Here is a 20,278-nt window from a genome sequence, read left to right as displayed (position 1 = left end):
GCTGACACCTCTGACATGACAAGCCCTATCCAAGACCTCTTCCTTTATGGGGCCTACCAGGTACTCGGAAAGAGCGGATCTCACAAACTACAGGCACAGCAAGTGCCTTCTGCTTGCCTTTCAGGTACTTTTGCAGATATGAGCCTAATGGCATAGATCCCAGCCGGGAGTCAAGGGATGAGCTGCCAGCTATTTCTCCAAGAAGCCACCTCAAAGGCCATTTAACAGCCATTCACTTCCTGCTGGACTTAGAATTTCTGAGGCACCACCGCCTCATAATATCATACCTACAAAACACCCCCTTTTTGGCCTAGGACCTGCCCAGGTAGAAGTGATCTGATTGTGATCCTTCAAGCCCATGGCACTGCTGCTGGGCTCCCAGACCCTCTGATGCATGTGAACCAGTTCCGTGCCAGTTCTGGGAGGTGCTAGGGCAGGTGGGACCTTGCAGGCAATGTTCCAGCCCCATGACTGTTGTTGGTCTCTCAGCTCCTTGCACACAGCAAAGATCACTCTGACATGCAGATGTTGTGTGCCTGAAGCTGGCCTAGAAGACACTCTGGGAAGCGCCCTCCCAGCCCCTGCCCCAGCCCGAGCTGGCGGTGCTGCTCTGCAGAGCAAGGGGGCTGTGGTGCCCAGGGCACGGGGACACTCTGCAGGGCCATGCTGGGCAGGCTGGGAGGCAGACCCAGCTCATGGGGTCACTGTCATTGCCCAAGGCTGCAAGGAATCAGTCACCAGCCTCCTTTGCTGGGGCTACTGCGTGTCCTGGGGCTGCAGAGCTCTCCTCTGCCTGTTGGCAGCAGCTTGAGCACTTGAGCTCTGCTAAATTCACCTTGCACAGGCTCATGCTCTGCGGGCTCCACCTGTTTTATGGGCTCATGCTGCTCCGGCCAATACCCTGGACTCTGCTGGCAGATGCTAATTCCCTCTGCAAGAAACATTAACCTGCCAGCAGTCCCAGCACAGCCCCACAACAGCACTGGCACCAAGCTCCAGGAGCAGCCGGGCCTGGCCCCACCAGCAGGAGAGGGCGGCAGAGGCAAGAGAGCAGCTTGGCATGCCCCAAGCGCTGGTGCTCCCTGGCTGTGCTGCTGGAATGGGACTCTTTTCCTCTGCAAATGGGCACTGCCCCAGCAGAGCCAGACCAGGTCTCAGAGGAAGGACATCAGACAAAGAAGGCAGTGTAGGCTGTTTTATTTCGTTAAAAGTTCACAGAGACCATAATTCCACATGGACAGAGACTCAGTACATACACTAAACACACGTACAGAATTGGGAGTGGGACAAAAATGACATTTTATTGGGCAACCTAACCTGAAAAAAACAAAACAAAACAAAACAAAACAAAACACAAAACTAAGTAATACCAGTACTAAAAATACACACTCACACACACAAAAACAACAAAAAAGGGAATATAGGTTGTTCTGTGTAAGTGATATTCTGAGTAATCTGCAGAAACAGACTGTGAAATTATTGCTTCCGAAGCAAATCAAGTCATCAGTTTCCACAAGGCATTCTTGAGGTCCTTGTTCCTCATGCTGTAGATGAAGGGGTTCACTGCTGGAGCCACCACCGAGAATAGAGCGGCCACCAACAGGTCCAGGGAGGGAGAGGAGATGGAGGGGGGCTTCAGGTAGGCAAACATGCCAGTGGAGAGACCACAACCAGATGAGGGAGGCACGTGGAAAAGGCTTTGCTGGTCCTTCTCAGAGGGAATCCTCAGCACAGCCCTGAAAATCCGTATATAGGACAACATAATGAAAACAAAACAAGCAAAGATTAAAGAAAGAGTAAATAAGAGTACAGCAACTTCCCTGAGGTAGGCATCTGAGCAGGAGAGCTTGAGGATCTGGGGGATCTCACAGAAGAACTGGGCCACTGCGTTTCCAAGGCAGAGGGACAGGGAAAATGTATTGGCTGTGTGCAGGACAGCACTGAGAAAGCCACTGCCCCAGGCAGCTGCTGCCATCTGGGCACAAGCTCTGCTGCCCAGGAGGCTCCCGTAGTGCAGGGGCTTGCAGATGGCAACGTAGCGGTCGTAGGCCATGACGGTGAGGAGGGAATACTCTGCTCCAACCAAGAAGACAAAAAAGAAGACCTGTGCAGCACACCCGTGGTAAGAGATGGCCCTGGTGTCCCAGAGGGCATTGGCCATGCCTTTGGGCAGAGTGGTGGAGATGCAGCCCAGGTCGAGAAGGGCGAGGTTGAGGAGGAAGAAGTACATGGGGGTGTGGAGGCGGTGGTCGCAGGCTACGGCGGTGAGGATGAGGCCGTTGCCCAGGAGGGCAGCCAGGGAGATGGCCAGGAAGAGCACGAAGTGCAGGAGCCGCAGCTCGCGCGTGTCTGCGAATGCCAGCAGGAGGAACTCGCTCACAGAGCTGCTGTTGGGCATTTGCTGACTTTGGACACAGGTATCTTTGAAGAGGAGAAAAAAAAATAGAACAGACTTCAATGAGGAAAACCTATTTCATCTCCTGGAAAGCCCGCAGCTTTCTGCAGCTCTCTTGCTTGAGCTCTGGGTGGTGCTGGCTGCGTGTGACACTGGGAGCAGGGGCTGCTGTGGGCTCCAGAGGAGTCCTTCCTGCTGTGCAGCAGGAGGGAAGCAGGACCGTGGGGGAAACTCAAGTGCAGTCCACTTGTCAGATCAATGAGCCATGCAGTCTTTTTGCAAACAACTCATCCGACCACACTGTAGAGCAAGAGAGATTTTATTTGCTGTATTTTCTTATAATTCCCCCTGTAACGCTTAGGACACCGATCATACTCGTGTTACGCTGAGAAAAAAACGGAGACAGCTGAGAGCAGAGAAGCCCCAGTCCGAGTGAGGCTGGACAGAATCCTTACCTTGGCCCTGGGGGCCTGAGCAGGATCTCAGCTCTTCCCCCCTAGCCAGGGCTGCCGAGGCCTCACTCCAGCTGCCCACAGACAGACATCCAGCAGCACGGACATGGCCTTAGCAAGGAGGTGTCTTCTCCTTGGGACGCCTGCATGCCACAAGGATGCCACGAGAGAGCTGCATCCTGCTGGAGAGCAGCCTGAAGCCCAGGAAAACACCCCGCAGACAGGTGAATATCCACACGCTGGGGTATTCCAGTATCCCAGGCACACAACATGCTGTACCTAGAGGATTCTTGGCCACTCTGTTCCTGCTGATCTTGGCCAAACTCTTCTTTCCCCCGCCTGTGCTCACAGACCCCATCCCATGCGGCTGTGCTCAGCGCTGCCCTGCAGCACCCTGCCACCACCAGGGCCCTGCCAAGGGGCACCTCCATGCAGCAGGAGCTATGGGGCAGCTGACAGAGAGCCCTGCATCACCAGCAGGGTGTTCGAGGCTTCTAGGGTGTCAGGGGCACCTGGCTTAGGCCACTCCAAGGGGCTTCTGCCAGACTTCCTCACCTCGCAGTGCAATCCAGCAGGACTCTCACAGCCTACTGCATTGCCCACCGCCCTCCCAGAAACAAGACCCAGCACGAGACCCTTCCAGGAGCTGCAGCTGCATGGCCCTGCAGCCAGAGACTTACCTTGTCAAGGGCTGTGCAGGTTTCTCCTGCAGGCAGCTCTCAGCACCCTCCCACTCCCAACTGCCTCCAACCCCTCTCTCCTCTCCTCTCCTCTCCTCTCCTCTCCCCATGGGGGTCAGAGCCCCCAGCCCTTCTGCGCTGTGCAGAGGAGCTGCTCCTGGGCAGAGCTGTCTCTCTGCACCAGGGCCCTCTTGCCAGGAGCTCTCCCTGTCCCAGGAGCCCAGCCCAGATCAGCAGCAGAGGCATTGGAATCAGCCCTCTGGGGGCTTTGGCGATGAGCCCATGAACCTCAGGCACTGAGAGTGCGTTGAAGAAATCTCTCAAGAAATCCAAGGCAGATGCAAGTTTCCTGCAGTGTCCCCCTGAGGGGGGACTCTGCTGGCACTGACACAGCCTCCCTTGGAGCTCATTAGAGCAGAACACTGGAGGCAGTGAGGACAGGTAGACAAATGTGAAGGTGACACTGATGTATTGAAAAACAGGCTTTGACCCCAGGCTCCTGGGAAGGGAGATCCTTTCCCTTCACACAGGAGCTCAGGGCTCTTCCTGGGCAGTAGGAGATGGGGATGTCCATGGCCCAGTGCAGGAGAAGGGTACGACTCCTGCCTGGTTCATGGCTGGTGAGGAGGCAATGAGACCCTGGTGCTTTAACAAGAAGCTGCCTCCTCATAGGCCTCGCTGTCGGAGACAAGAGCCCTAGCCATTGACACACAGACCTCAGGCCTGTTGGGACTTTCAGCCTTTCCAGTGTGCTTGCTCCTCTCCACACCAGGCTGTCCAAGAGATTCACAGACCTGCACCTCTTTCCCTGCTGGCTGTGTGGTGTCTCATCAGATCGGAGCCGAGCATGGTAACTTACATTTTCTTGGTGGCCATGCTCCTCATAAGGCAGCTCTGTAGGAAGTTGGCCTGGTTCCTGGTGAGCTCCTGGTGAGCTCGTATGGCATCCCTCGTGGTGCCCAGGCCCTCCTCCTCCTGGGCACTGCTCACTCAGCAGGGTCCCAGTCTGCCCTGATGTGTGGGGTTCCTCTTCCTCTGGTGCAGGATGAGGCTTTTCTTCTTGTAAATGTCAAGAGGTTTCTGTAGGCAAAATCCTGCAGTTTCTCAAGGTTCCCCTGGACCTTGAATGCTCCATTCTTTCATCTGTTAATTTCTGCAGGAAGATGGCTCCCCCTGATTGTGCTGTCTCTCACAAGATAGCATCAATGAGGTGTTAGTAGATATTGTGGACAGTAGAGGAGTAACCAGTTGAACAGAATTGCAGCACAGACTCACAGAAGGCTGGTGGATGGAAGGCTGCCAGATTCCACCTTTTCTGTGCTTCTCATGTATGCTGTCATTTTGTCTGAAGCTGTGTCCTAAATGTTGTTAGGGTGGGCAAGGACAAAATTGGAAGGGCCAGACCCTAGCGGAGATCAATCTATCTATTGCTGTCAGAGACAATAAGAAAGGTTTTTATAATGAAAGGAGAGCAGAGGGGAAGGGAGGGGAGGGGAGGGGAGGGAAAAGAGAATCTTCATCCTTTATTGGATGTGGGAAAACAGAATTAGAAGAGATGTGGAAAAGGCTGAGGTACTTAATGCATTCTTTACCTCAGTGTTTAGCAGCAAGACCAGTTGTTCCCCTAGTACTCAGCCCTCTGAGCTGGTAGATAAGGACCTTCAGCAGAATGAAGCTCTCATGAGGAAATGTTGAGAAAACTGCTACTGCACTCAGATGTGCACAAGTCTAGGGGGCTAGATGGCATCCACCCGTTGTTACTGAGGGAGCTGGCTGAAGTGCTCTCCAAGCTGCTTTCCATCACTGACCAGCAGTCCTGGCTATCAGGGGAGGTCCCAGTCACCCGGTGACTAGCAAACGTGACGTCTGTCTACAAGAAGGGCCGGAAGGAGGATCCGGGGAACTACAGGCCTGTCAGTCTGATCTTGGTGCTGGGGAAGCTCATGGAGCAGATTGTCTTGAGTACCATCCCGCAACGCTTCCAGGACAAGCAGGTGAGCAGGCCCAGTCATCATGAGTTTATCAACGCCAGGTCCTGCTTGGCAAATCTGATCCCCTTTGAAGATAAGGTTATGCTTTCAGTGGACAAGGGGAAGGCTGTGGACGTGGTCTACCTAGACCTCAGTAAGGCTTTTGAAACCATTTCCCACAGCATTCTCCCAGAGGAACTGGCGGCTCAAGGCCTGGATGGATGGATGCATCAATGGGTCGAAAACTGTCTGGGTGGCCAGGTCCAAATTGCTGTGGTGAATGGAGCTAAATGCAGCTGGAGGCCAGTCACTAGTGGTGTCCCACTGGGCCCAGTACTGGGGCCACTTCTTTTCAATATCTCCATCAGTGATCTGGACAAGGGGATCAAGTGCACCCTCAGTGAGTTTGCAGATGACACCTAGTTCAGAGAGAGTGTTGATCTCCTTGAGGGTAGGAAGGCTCTGCAGAGGGAAATGGATAGGCTGCACCCATGGGCTGAGGCCAACTGGATGAAGTTCAACAAGGCAAAGTGCCGGGTCCTGCACTTGGGCACAACAACCCCATGTAATGCCACAAGCTGGGGGAAGAGTGCGTGGAAAGCCGCCCAGCAGAAAGGCTCCTGGGGATATTGGTAGATAGTCAGCTGAATATGAGCCAGCAGTAACTAGGGGTAATGGTTTTAAACTGCAAGAGGGTAGATCCGGATTAGATATTAGAAAGTTGTTTACTCAGAGAATGATTAGGCACGGGAACAGGCTGCCCAGAGAAGCTGTGGCTGCCTCATCTCTGGAAGCAGGGCCAGGTTGGATGGGGCTTTCAGCAACCTGGTCTAGCGGAAGATGTCTCTGCCCATGGCAGGAGAGTTGGAATTATGTGATCTTTAAGGTCCTTTCCTACCCAAACTGCTCTGTGATTCTGTAAATACGAAAGGCAGCAACATACCAGCTACTAGGAAGAAAAATGAACTCTATCGCAGCCAAAACTAGGACAATATCCACCCCTAATTCCATACCATATACGTCATGCTTAGGTCCAACACTTTTCAATTAATCACCGCCACCTTTCCTGTCTTTTGATTGTTGTCTCTCTCCGTGCTACCCCAGCCCGAGAGACAACATCACTTGGCTGCCTGGACGTCTGCTCCCCAAGCAGGGACACCAGAGACAGACACACCGTGTCTAGCTCAAGTGCCAATTTATTGCTGCGTAGCATAGCTTCTTATACACATGACTGCCCCAGATCCCCGTGACCCTTTGCCCCACCCACGGTCCCTCCCAATCCTCCCCCCACATCTCCCCCCCACATTGATGTGCACACAAAAATATCATGCCCTTACTCTGTTGGTGTCTGTAACAATAACAATAACAACCTACTCCTTTTGTGTCTTTTTTTTTTTTCTTTTTTTTTTTTTTTTTTTTTCTCCCAGTTCTCTCCTTCATTGCATTGGATAAATAGATCTGTAGTGCTGAGCTGCCTCCTGGGTCAAACCACTGCAAGTCTTTTTGGTGCCTAGCATGGAGCACAAAGGTTGAGATGACAAATCGGACCAGAGCATTTTAAAAGTAAATTGTTATAAGCAATAGATCAGTTTAACAGTTGCTTTAACAGTTGCTGATCACAATGTTGATCTTTTTGATCTTGGGGCTGTTGTGCTTGTTTTCAGAATTGTGTTGTATAGCACATCACTAACTGTCTGTCTTCCATGTCATGCTGTTCATCAATTCTGGGGGCTGGTTTAAGGTTACTGTTTTGATGTATGGGATAACACTGACTTATGACAGGATAAAATTATTGCCACCTCTGTACCTCGGGAACCATCTCTTCATCTCTTAGAAACTATTAATAGTTACATTATTTTACACTTTTTGCCTTTTCTCCTGTGCAGGGTGGGGCAGGAGGTGGGGGGATGGAACTGGTGTGGACAGTGGGGGACGTTTCTCCCCACTTCTTCACTCTCCCTTTCTTCTTCTCCTCCAGGCTAATTACAATAGCTCTTGAAAGCTTTGAATATCCGTGGGATGGCCGAACCAGCATGTTTCTGTTGTCCCATCTCCTAAATGTGATTCAGGTTTTGTATAATTTTAAACAACTACTTCAGCATGCCATCCAGAGATCTTTCCAGAGGCAGGAGAGTTAGGAGTGGCAGGGACTGTGTGAGGATATGGGCAGGAACCTAGAGCAGTGGGCACCTCCAGTGCTTTGGAGCTTCACCTCTGAGAATGTGCAGAATCCTAGAAAAAACTGTGAAATGCTTGAAAACTGCGTGTGATCACCCTGGCATTTCCAAAGAGACACAAATTACTGGAATGTGCTGGGGCTTGACCTGTGCTTAACAAGCCACAGGCAACACGTCTCCGACCCCTGGGACTTTTCCTGCAGGCACACGCCAGTCCCTGTGGCAGGCCCATCAGCCACTCCAACTTCTCCTGGACAGATGCTCCATTCTGTCAGTTGTTAACTTCTGTAGGCAGATGACTCACCCTGATTGTGCTGTCTCTCACAAGATAACAGCAACAGGAGTTGCAGGACGCTTTAGAGAATACGGCAGTAAGCAGTTGAACGGAATTACAGCATAGACTCAGGTAAGGGCAGGGGATATAAAGCTGCCACGTTCCACCTTTTCTGTGCTTTTTTTCCATCCATTTTTTCGTTTGGTGTGGAGCTCAGTCCTCCATGTCTTGAAGCTGTGCAGGGACAAAATCAGAATGGCCAAATCCTAACTGGAGCTCTATCTGACTATTACTAACAAAAAGAGTAATTATATATATATATATATATATATATATATATACACATAACAAGAGCATTAAGGAGCATCTCCATTCTGAATTGGATGTGAGGGGAATGATAGTGACATAGAACCATAGAAGACATGAGGAAAAGGCTGAGGTACTTAATTCCTTCGTTGCCTCAGTTTTTAGCAGCAAGACCAGTTGTTCCCCTGGTACTCAGCCTCCAGAGCTGGTAGATAGGTACAGGGAGCAGAATGAAACAGTCATAATCCAGGAGGAAATAGTAAGAGAACTGCTACTCCACTTAGATATACACACATCTATGGGGCAGAATTGGATCCACCTGTCACTACTGAGGGAGCTGGCAGAATCACTTGCCAACCTGCAACCATCATTGATCAGCAGTCGTGGCTATCAGGGGAGGCTGCGGTCAACTGGCGACTAGCAAATGTGACGTCTGTCTACAGGAAGGGCTGGAAGGAGGAGTCGGGGACCTACGGATCTGTTATTCTGTCCACGATGCTGGGAAAGCTCATGGATCAGATTATCCGGAGTACCATCACACAACACATTTCCCCCTGTACTCGGCTCTGGTGAGGCCGCACCTCGAGTACTGCATTCAGTTTTGGGCCCCTCGCTACAAGAAGGACATCGAGGTGCTTGAGCGGGTCCAAAGAAGGGCGACAAAGCTGGTGAGGGGCCTGGAGAACAAGTCCTACGAGGAGCAGCTGAGGGAGCTGGGCTTGTTCAGCCTGGAGAAGAGGAGGCTCAGGGGCGACCTTATTGCTCTCTACAGGTACCTCAAAGGAGGCTGTAGTGAGGTGGGGGTTGGCCTGTTCTCCCACGTGCCTGGTGACAGGACGAGGGGGGATGGGTTTAAGTTGCGCCAGAGGAGTTTTAGGTTGGATCTTAGGAAGAACTTCTTTACCGAAAGGGTTGTTAGACACTGGAACAGGCTGCCCAGGGAAGTGGTGGAGTCACCATCCCTGGAAGTCTTTAAAAGACGTTTAGATGTAGAGCTTAGGGATATGGTTTAGTGGGGACTGTTGGCGTTAGGTCAGAGGTTGGACTCGATGATCTTGAGGTCTCTTCCAACCTAGAAATTCTGTGATTCTGTGATTCTGTAACACTGAAAGAACAGTCGGGTGATCAGGCCATTTCAGTAGGTGGTTATCAAAGAGAGGTCCTGCTTGACAAATCTGATCTCCTTCTAAGACAAGGCAATGTGCTCAGTGGATGAAGGAATGGCTGTGGATGTGGTCTACCTAACCCTCCGTAAGGCTTTCGACACCTTTTCTCACAGAATTCTCCCGGAGAAACTGGCTGCTCAAGGCTTGGGCGCATGTATGCTTACCGTTGTGTCCCGCATGTTCGTGGGAAACCCGGTGCTAAATCATTTGTAGACGACCTGATTCTGGGTCAGGGTTCCGTACGTAGCAGAGCAGCTCCCTCGCTGCGATCTATTGAGAGTCAGCCCTTGACACGAGTTTTTGTCACTTTTCGCCCTTGCCACCACCGGGCGGAGGAGGGAAAGGCAAGGGGATGCAGTTGTCACGCGCAGACCTGCGCCTGCCTGCCGTTCACTCGTTCCCCCCTCGGGGGAGAACACTCTCGCTTTTCTCCCTCTTTTCCCTCTTACCCTCTTCCCATCACACGGCCCCACTTCCCCGCTCCACGCGGCATGGATTGGGTCTCTCTCCCGTCTCCTTCCCCGTTTTTTTTCCTCCCCCCCCCCCTTGCCGGGTCTGGGTTGACCTGGCGACTCCGGCTCTCTGTTGGAGAGGGTCCAGAGGAGGGCGACGAAGATGGTGAAGGGCCTAGAGGGGAAGACATATGAGGAGCGGCTGAGGGCGCTGGGCCTGTTCAGCCTGGAGAAGAGGAGGCTGAGGGGGGACCTCATCGCAGTCTACAACTTCCTTGCGAGGGGGAGTGGAGAGGCAGGTGACCTATTCTCCGTAATCACCAGTGATAGGACCCGTGGGAAAGGTGTTAAGCTGAGGCAGGGGAAGTTTGGGCTGCACATCAGGAAGAGGTTCTTCACCAAGAGGGTGGTCGCACACTGGAGCAGGCTTCCCAGTGAAGTAGTCACTGCACCAAGCCTGTCTGAATTGAAGAAGCGATTGGACTGTGCACTTAGTCACATGGTCTAAACTTTTGGGTAGACCTGTGTGGTGCCAGCAGTTGGACTTGAACGTTATGGGTCCCTTCCAACTCGGGAGATTCTATGATTCTACGATTATTTCTTCATTATCTCTAATTCAGGAACGTGTGCAATAGTGCAAAGCCACCTACAAATTCCTTTCCCACACAAGACCCACAAGGATCATTGAGTCAAACGCCAGGCTCCACACAGAACCACCCATTATCGGAGGATGTTAGAGCGTTGTGCAAACGCTTGACTTGACTTGACTTCCAGCAGGCTTGGAGCCATGCCCAATGCCCTGGGCAGCTTGTCCCAGTGCCCGACCACCCTTTCAGTGAAAAACCTTTTCCTAACACCCAGCCTCTGCCTCCCCTGTCCCAGCTCCGTGCCGTTCTCTCGGGTCCTGTCACTGTCCCCAGAGAGCAGAGCTCAGCACCTGCCTGTGGTGCAGTTGCCTGAAGTAACTAGGAAAATAAAACTAACATTCACATCTTAAAGAAAATGCACAGCATTGAAAAGGCTTTCAGGGTAGGGCGTAGCTGCATTACCTGAGCATTCCCTAGGCTTCCAACCTTAGATGCTATTGCGCTGGGGGAACCTGGTGTGCTAGCTCTAAGGAACAGCACGGAGCATAGAGTGGAGTGGAGACACCAGGGCTAGGCTCTGTGACCAGGTGCGGACTCGATTGTTCCTGTGCACGCTGAGACCGATAAGCTGCACTTTTTGCTACCCTGAGCCAACGACCTGTCATGTTTTGACAAATGCTGTATTCTAATGTACTTTTGCTCATTATTGTGGTGGTTTTACCGTGCTGGGCAGCTAAACCCCACAACCGCTCTCTCACGCCCCCTCCTTTAGATGAGGAGGGGGAGAAATAAAGCAAAGAACAACTCACGGGTTGAGATAAGGATAATTTAATTAAAGGGAAATAACTATAATAATTAAATCAAGACTACTATGAACTAAAAATTTAACTAAGGGGAAATAAAAGGGAAAGGGGAAAAGGGAGGGGAAAAGGGAAAATAAAAAGAAGGGAGGAAAACAAACCAACAAAATAAATGAAAGCTATATGGAAGCGCAGAGGAAAGAAATTACTCTCTACTTCCCACAAATGAGCGATGATTGACCGCGTCCTTGAAGCAAGGCCTCAACGCACGCAGCCAGTGTTCCAGAGGAGGACCGACGTCTTCTCAACGAGAGCCCACCCCTCCCCTCTTCTTCCTGTTTCCACCTTTTATTGCTGAGTGTGACATCACATGGTATGGAATATCCCTTTGATCGGTTTAGGTCAGCTGCCCTAGTGATGTTTCTCTCCTCACTTTTTGCCCACCCCCTAGGAGGGTTAGAGAAAGGCCCGATGCTGTGCCACTGCTGCTCAGCAGTAGACACAACACTGGTGTGATAACACTGCTGTTCGGGCTACAAGTACAGAGTACGGCACTGTATGGGCTGCTGCTGGGAAAGTTAACATTCCAGCCAGACCCAGTACAATTATAATATCATTAAAATGCCAAAACACACCTCCATCCCAAAAGCTCCCTGCTTCCAAGGTGCGACCACCCCTCTCTGAGCATGTGCTCTGAATTTCTCAGAGCCTACTACTTTAAACAGAGGCAAGAAACCTTTTCACCAATCCTAACTAAAATATGCTTGACTAGAGTCACTCAAGCTCCACCTCATAAATTGGCCTAAGAGAGAGGGTGTGTCAGGGAAGATACCATTGTTAGGGAAGGTACCATCATTAGGGAAGATACCACCATCAGGGGAGATGCCATCCCAAGGGAATACACCATCCTGAGGACCTCCTGACTCCTGGGATCAGTCGACGGGCTGAGCCTCTCTTCTCGCCCATTGGGACGCCTTTGGGTGAGATTTGAACACTAGGTTATATCGTGTGTCTCTGCAGAAACTTAGGAATCTCTATAGAGTCTTTGTGCCTTGTAACACGTTCATTTCCAGGCTGCGCACCTGTGCCACCTCTGTATTTCATACATGCGTTATTGGTGAATCTGTGATTGTGATAGTTCAGGACCCTGAATCTGACCGGACCCGTAACGGTTAATCGGCTACACCCCTAAATGCCACACTGCCCCTCTGCTCCCCTCGTGAGGGAGCTGCAGGCCGCCAGGAGGCCTCCCCTCACTCTCCTCCAGGCTGAATTCTGACACGTATTCAACTTGCTGTCGACCAAAACCCCCAGATCCCTTTCTGCAAGGCTGCTCTCCAGCCTCTTCTGCTGGCCCTAAGTGGAACCCTGGGGAACCCCACTAGGGACTGGTCAACAGCCTGATGCAACCCCATTTCTGTAACCCCTTGAGCCCAACCCATCAGCCAACTTTTCACCCTAAACCGCATGTATTTATCTAGCCGTACAATGGACATTTTGTCCAGAAGGATACTGAGAGAAACAGTACTGAAAACTTGATGGAAATCCAAAACCTGGCATCCCTTGCTCAACTAGACGGGTGATGTTGTCATAAAAGGAAATTAAGTTTGTTAAACAGGACTTTCCCCTCATGAACCTGGGTGGGCTGTGATCAACAACTGCGTTGTCTTTCCGGTGTTCTTCAGTAATGCCCAGAAGAGTTTCTCCGTATTTTTACTAGGCTCTGAAGAGAGACTGGCGGGTCTGTAATTATTGGGCTCTTCTTTCTTGCCCTTCTTGAAACCTGTCACAATGATTGCCAGCCTACAGTCAACTTGGACCTCTCTGGCCTCCCAAGACCATTGAAAAATAATTGAGAGAGGTCTCACAAGGACATTAGTCGGCCCTCTGAGAACCCTGGAATGAATCCCCTCAGGCCCCGTAGACTCATATGCATCCAGTGTGGGTTTGGCTAGGAGGTTTTTGTTACCGCACTCATGGCCCCCCAACTGTGGGCCCCTTGGGTCCCAGAGCCCAACATTGCTCTTGAAGACAGAGGCAAAAAAGGCATTAAATGGCTCTGCTTCGCCTATGTCTGTGTTTGTGAGGTGACCATCCACAGCAAGTAACGGACCAATGTTTCCTCTAGCCCTCCTTTAGCAGTTCACATCTTCAATACACATATTAATGTATATATCTGCGTTGTCGCCCACACTACTAGCCAGCGTCACCCCTGAGCTTTGCCTGCACCAATTTTCTCCTGACAGAGGCAAACAGCACCTCTGTAGCCCTGCCATGTCACACGACCTCGCTTCCAGTGGCCACACGCTTTCTTTTTGCACTTAAGCTCTAGAAGAAGATCCCTGCTCAGCCAAGCTGGCCTCCTGCCCCGCCTGCTTGACTTCCAACATTTTGGAATCGCCTGCTCCTGTGCTCTTAGGAGGTCGTGCTTAAAAAGATGGACCCCGATACCTTCCAAAACAGCTTCTCAGGGGATCTTCCGAACTAGTTCCCTGAGCAGCCTGAACTCTGCCCTCCCCGTGTCCAAAGTTCACAGAATTGGAGGGGTTGGAAGGGACCTCAAGAGATCATTGGGTCCAACCGCCCTGCCAAAAGCAGGCGTACTGGCAGTTTTCCTCCAATCGCCAAAGATTTTTAAATGTGAAGTGTCAATAGAGAGCTATTTGTGTTTGTATGTTCTTTCTTTGAAGTCTCTGCTGTCTGGGGGTTTCAGAACAACTGCTAACAACTAGTAACTGTTATGACTTCTGAATGGGACACTATGCAAGCCCCTGATATCTGGCCAGGCGGCCAGGAGATTAAGGAGAAGAAAGAAGCTGAAGGATGGCTAGAAGACAAAACTTGCAGGGAACGCTGTGTAAGCTTTTGACATGCTGCCAAGGAGTACAAAGGGGAAGGACAAGAAAAAAAAACTGAGAGGAAGACTATGAGCCTTCAGCATGAAAGATCCCCAGAGACCCCCAGGGGGACCACCAGAGACTGATGCGCATGCTCCAGTAGGAGGGTTTGGATCCCGGATGCTAATTATAATAACCCATTTTTTTAGAAGTAGTAATGAATATGTATCAGCCTAGGAGCATAAAAGTCAGCTGCTTGATGTAACTGGTGTGCGTCCTGGTGGAGCAGAGACTCCCGGCGCACCCAGCGCTGTTTGCTTACCTCTATTCCTTTAATAAATTGTAAACTTTGATTATAATCCTATTTTGAAGACTGAGCCATTTATAACACAAGCAACAGGTCTAGGATGGCACCTTTCCTTGTTGTCTCCCTCAGTAGCTGTACCAAGGAGTTGTCATCAAGGTGTGTGAGGAATCTCCTGGACCTGCTTGTATCAGCTGTGTGGTCTTCCCAGTTAACGTCTGGCAAGTTGAAGTCCCCCATCAGGACAAGGGCAGTTGAGCTAAGAGAGGTCTCTCTTAGTTCCTTAGCGAATAATTCATTGGTATCGCAAACACCCACTGCAACATCCAAGTGATTGCTTTCTCCCTTAATCCTTACCCAGAAGCTCTCGGCCACGTCCTTGTGCCAGCCCCTTGCCTCGCCTGCCCTGCCTATCCTTCCTGAAGAGCCCATACCCGTCATCACAGCACACCAAGTCTCGCTTGTTCTGGGATGGAGCTGAAGCTTCCAGCTCCTCCTGCTTGTCCCTCATGCTGGGTGCATCGGTGCAGAAACATTCCAAATGTGCTCCAGTGTACCCAGCGTGGCATGGAGCAGGCCGAAGGATCTCGCTAGCGCACACTCCCTCCCATTTTGGTGTGCCACTTAGAAGATTCTGTCAGGACAGAACAATAATGGATGATGCTCAGAGGGCCTTACGGGGCAAGTGAGCTTTCCAGAAACACCTTTTACCCTGATCTCCTGGGAGGCAGCAGACTTCTCCATGGGTTGGGTCAGGCCGGCATATGCGGCCCTCTGTTCTGCTCAGAAGGGAGTCACTTATGACAGTAACCCTTCTCTTCTTCTTGATGGAGGTGGTCGTGATACTGGGGAAGGCTGACTTGCCCTAGAAAACCCCTCCAACCTGGATGGACCTTCATGCACATCATCGTTTGTGTGTCCATTACTTCCAGAGTCTGTTGTTTCAGGGCACCTGAAAGGAAGGTGAGGTAGGCAAGGAGGGGTTCGCCTGCTGCCCCGAGCAGGTCTAAACTTCCATCCCTTCGTCACTGAGATGCACTCCTTCTGCCTGATGGCCAGAGGGTAGGGGATCCTCCATTTCCTCTGCTGTGTCTGCCTGACGCATCTGTCCCAGGGCTGGCACAGTACAGTTCAACCTTCTCCGACTCCCTGGTGCTCCTCAGCCTGCCCACCTCCTCCCGAAGCTCTGCCAGGAGGCTGAGCAGTTCTTCTACCTGGGCGCACCTACCACAGGTGGACTCACAGGATGGGATGTCAGGAAGAATTTCTTCATGCAAAGGGTGGAACCGGCTGCCCAGGGCACTGCTGGAGTCCCAGGCCTGGAGCTATTAAAGAAATGCGTGGACTTGGCGCTAAGGGCCGTGGTTTTGTGGTTGGCCTGGTGGTGTTAGCTGACGCTTGGACTTGAGCTGAAGGCCCTTTTCCAAGCGCAAGGGTTCTGTGACTCTTTCACTGGTTGAGTAGGCGCCATGCAGTCACCGGGCCCAGGGAAAAGATGTCCTTGGTGGCCTCCAAGTTAGCTCAGCGTCATGGCACCGAGTCACTGTGAAGGAGCTGCTGGAATAACGAGACAACAACCTAGTTCTATTAAAATATATATTGCTCTTTTGAGGACTGCTGCGGGGCTAGCGGCAACACGGCAGTGGAAATCTCCGTCCTGACATTGCGTTATGCCTTGACATCAGGAACAGGGTGGTTTGAACTGCCAGGGAACGGACCATGGGTTCCGGGTCTTTCTCTGAAGGCTGGAGGACTGCAAAAGAAAGAAGAGCAGAGATGAAAACCCACTCCTTGCAGAGATCCCCAGGCATCCCCTGCAGAGCATGCCAGCCCCACTCGACTCTTCCCCAGGCCAGGAGGAGCAGGAGGGACAAAGGAATCCGTTGAAAGCTGCTGCTCAGCAATGTCCCAAATGCAGCCACCAGTCCTTCCCCACCTGCGCACCACAGGTCAAGTGGGGCACCTTCACAAGCTGGTTCCCTCACCACCTGCCTCCATCCCTTGGGAGGATTCACACACTCCAGGAATCTCCTGGACTCTTTCCTCTCGCTATTGTGCTTCCCCATGAGAGCAAGGGCTAGCAATCGTGACCCTGCTCCTAGCTGCTTGTAGGCTGTCTCATCTCCCTCTTCGTCCTGGTTGCGTGCTCTACAACAGGCTCCCACCTTCTGTCAGCCTTACTGCCCTTTCCCCTGACTCTTCCTCAGGGACACTCAACCCTTTCAGCGGCACTGCCCAGCTCCAGGCTGGGAGGCCATTCCCTGACACCACAGGCTACCCCGTCTCCTCTCCCTCGTTCCTATGGCTGCATTGCTCCTCCGCCCCGAAGCATTTCCCTGGAGCAGGGCAAGGCACGGGGGCCTCTGCCGCTGTCCCCCCAGCCCCAGCACACCCCCCACTGCCCTCACTCACCGCTGAGGATTTCATTCAGCTTCTCCTCATTCTGGTCCTCGCAGTAGCGCGCAGCAAGACCTAGACACAGAGACCCCATCAGAGCCCCGCTCCCCAGCACGCTCCCAGCAGCGCAGCCCCTGGCCTGGCCAGCCAGGCTGTGCCCCCTCCTGCACCCTGGAGCAAGGGCCCAGTCGGGGGGCTCTGAGGGCAACAGGGCAGTGCCTGGGGCTGCCAAAGGCTGCCCCAAGAGGGACCCAGGGGCTGGGCTCACCAATGAATCTGACGGCCTCAAGTCGCAAAAGGGTCTGAGTGTCCTGCAGGTAGGGCTGGCTCTGCTGCAGGTATTCTTCTACTCTGCCTCTGTCCTGCTGCAGCTGGAGAGAGAGAGAACGCAGGGTCACGGGGCTTGCACACCCTCTCCAGGGTCTCCTCCAGCATTCTGGGGGCAGGGAGGGCAGAGGGGCCTCCAGAAGAGCCCCCTGGGGCTCTGTGCTGGCAGGAAGGGAGCGAGGATGCGGCTGCAGGCAGCGGGCTCTGGCCGGGCGCGTTTGCCCAGCTGGGGCAAACCAATGTGGGTCCTTACCAAGAACTCTTCGATCCTCCACGTCTGTTCTGTCTGGGCCAAGCGCTTGAGCTCCTTGCATCGCAGAAACTCTGCAGCCACAGCGAGAGCTTCCCCAGAGGCCTGCGGAGCAGCAGAGGTTGGGAGATGGCACCACAGCCTTGGGAAGGAGACCCTCTGTCCCCTCCTCTTGGCAGGGCTGCGAGCCTTTCCCAGCGCGTTATGGGAGGCTGTGGTGGGGGGCAGCGTGCACTGGGTTCAGTGGCCAAGGCAAGGCCACGGGACAGCCACCATCGGAGGCAGCTCACAATGAGAGAGATCCCAGAGATCACAGCCAGAGATCAGAGGCCGGACTCGATGATCTTGAGGTCTCTTCCAACCTAGAAATTCTGTGATCCCCCAGAGCAACCCTGTGGCATCAGCACACCCTTGCCCACATAACTGCTCAGCTCTGAGATCTGTACCTTTGCTACGCTCTCACTCTGGTCTCTCATATGAACGTAGAGTGGGAGAAGGCTCCTGTGCACCGTCCTCTTCATTTTCTTTGTCCTTTGCCGCAGCACAGCCTCCACCACGGCTTGGAAGAGGCAGATGGAGTGCTCCCGCACCTGGCTGGACGCCTGGCAGGGAGGAGGACAGGAGGAATTTCAGCATTAGCGTGGCCGATGTGAAGGGAGCTCCCAGCACTGTGAGATGCTTCAGCGCTGGATCCTTCCCAGAGGAGCTGCTCAGGGGCAGCTGCAAGGCCTGGTGCCCGTGAAGGGCAACGCAATCGGTTGCCATCGCAGGCTGCCCGCCAGCCACCCCACTTTCGCCACCAGCCGCACCAGCCATGCCCAAGCAGAGCTCCCCAGTGTTATAAGTTGCCCCCTTAATTAATTTTCAGAGAGCATTGTATTAATAATAGAAAGGAAGTTATTGAGTAAGCAACAGCAAGCAAAACAGCGCTGGGCGGCAACGGAGTCTCGGCTCCACCAACGGCACGCACCTCACCCCCCCCAGGGTCCCTTTTTATATCTTGGTAATTCCGGGATTACGCAGCACATCCTGGTATATTCTGCGACTGTGTGCACTGTTGCTAGGGGGTCGTCTCTGTCCCTCTGGTGGTCGTGAAGATGAAGGCCGTAGTCTTCCTCGGCGTTGTGGTTCAACTTCTTTTTTTAGTTGGTCATGTTGGCCCAGCGTGAGACAGGAAGGCAGGATGTTGATACACTAGTTTAACAACTTATCAGGAGATGGTTACATGAGCTTTGCAGCAGGGTCTTTGAACGAAAGAGGCAACTGAGATGCAGAAGGAGAGAAGGGGAGGGGGTTCTCTTTTTTGTTACATTAAGCAAAAGAATTTTCATAGTGTCTAGCCAAGTATTATCCAGCTCCTTACTTCAGCAGGGAGCTTTTGCAACTCCTGCTCCTCAAACGGAACTCCTTGTTTTTATAATACAAAAGACAATGAACAAACATTTATTGTGTATTACATGGTGAGGCCGCCCCTCAGGTGCTGTGCTCAGCTTTGGGCCCCTCAGTACCAGAAGGACATCGAGGCCCTGGAGTGTGCCCAGAGCAGGGCTACAAAGCTGGGGAAGGGCCTGGGGCACAAGTCCTGTGAGGAGCGGCTGAGGGAGCTGGGGGTGGTTGGTCTGCGGAAGTGGAGGCTCAGGGGAGACCTCACTGTACTCTACAACTTCCTGAAGGGAGGTTGTGATGAGGAGGGGGTCAGCCTCTTTTCTCAGATAACTAATGATAGGACTTGAGGAAATGGCCACAAGTTGTGCCTGGGGAGATGGGGGACATGGGGATGGGGATGGGGACTTGGGGGCGGGGATGGGGACATGGGGACAGGGATGGGGACACTGGGATGGGGACATGGGGATGGGGACATTGGGGTGGGGATGGGGACATGGGGATGGGGACATTGGGGTGGGGACATTGGGATGGGATGGGGACATTGGGGTGGGGATGGGGACATGGGGATGGGGACATTGGGATGGGGATGGGGACATGGGGATGGGGACATTGGGGTGGGGACATGGGGATGGCACCGTGAGCACGGGGAGGTGGCCGAGGATGTGGGGCTGGGGACGTGGTGGGGACACGGAGGGGGACCTGGGGATCCAGGTGGGGACAAGGGGACCTGGGGGGGGACATGGGGACACGGGGGGGGTCCCGGCGCCCCCCGACCCCCCCGCCCCGTGCAGTGCAGCTCGCCCCTGCCCGGTCTGCGCACCCAGGACGTCTGCTGCCGGGGGGCCGGCGTGGCCTGGGGGGTGCACGAGTGCCAGCCCTGCGACGCCAACCCCCGTAAGGCAGCGGGGGTTTTTTTGGGGTTATGGGGTTGGGGGGGGTTCTGCGGTGTGGGGGGGGGGCTCACTTTGTCCCCCCCTACCCCCCCCCATTTGCAGCGAACCCCCCCGCCGTGGGGCAGCACCCCTGCCCCAAAGGTTTCCGCCGCGCCAACGGCTCCTGCGTGGGTGAGTTTGGGGAGATTTATTTTTGGGGGGGTTAAAAGGGGATGGGGGGGGTTTTGGGGTGCTGACCCCCACCCTGTGTGTGTGCGTCCCCCCCCCAGATGTGGATGAGTGCCAGGAGGGGGGGTTCTGCAAGAATGGGCTCTGCACCAACACCCGGGGCAGCTTCGCCTGCCTCTGCCACGAGGGCTTCATCCTGGACTCGTCCCGGAGCAGCTGCATCTGTGGGATCGGGATCGGGATGGGATTGGGGGTGGGGTTGGGGGTGGGGTTGGGGTTGGGGCTGGGATTGGGGTTGGGGTTGGGATTGGGATTGGGGTTGGGATCGGGATGGGATTGGGGGTGGGATTGGGATTGGGATTGGAGGTGAGGTTTGGGTTGGGGTTGAGATTGGGTTTGGGGTTGGGGGTGGGGTTGGGGTTGGGGGTGGGATTAGGGATGAGGTTGGGGTTGGGAT

At 53.2% G+C, this 20,278-nt stretch overlaps 1 protein-coding gene across 1 annotated transcript in view; it reads left to right on the top strand.

Moving 5' to 3' along the window:
- LOC140000570 (latent-transforming growth factor beta-binding protein 4-like) overlaps positions 1-20,278 on the top strand; it is a 55,963-nt gene that overhangs the window by 14,010 nt on the left and 21,675 nt on the right. Inside the window, 3 exon segments of the mRNA XM_072030590.1 lie at positions 19,552-19,654; positions 19,756-19,824; positions 19,923-20,045. Coding sequence (XP_071886691.1) covers positions 19,552-19,654; positions 19,756-19,824; positions 19,923-20,045 — 295 coding nt within the window.

Source organism: Anas platyrhynchos, chromosome W (assembly GCF_047663525.1).
Source record: "Anas platyrhynchos isolate ZD024472 breed Pekin duck chromosome W, IASCAAS_PekinDuck_T2T, whole genome shotgun sequence".
NCBI classification, from domain to species: domain Eukaryota; kingdom Metazoa; phylum Chordata; class Aves; order Anseriformes; family Anatidae; genus Anas; species Anas platyrhynchos.
Note: the sequence above shows the minus strand (reverse complement) of the source record. Positions and strands in the feature narration are given on the sequence as shown.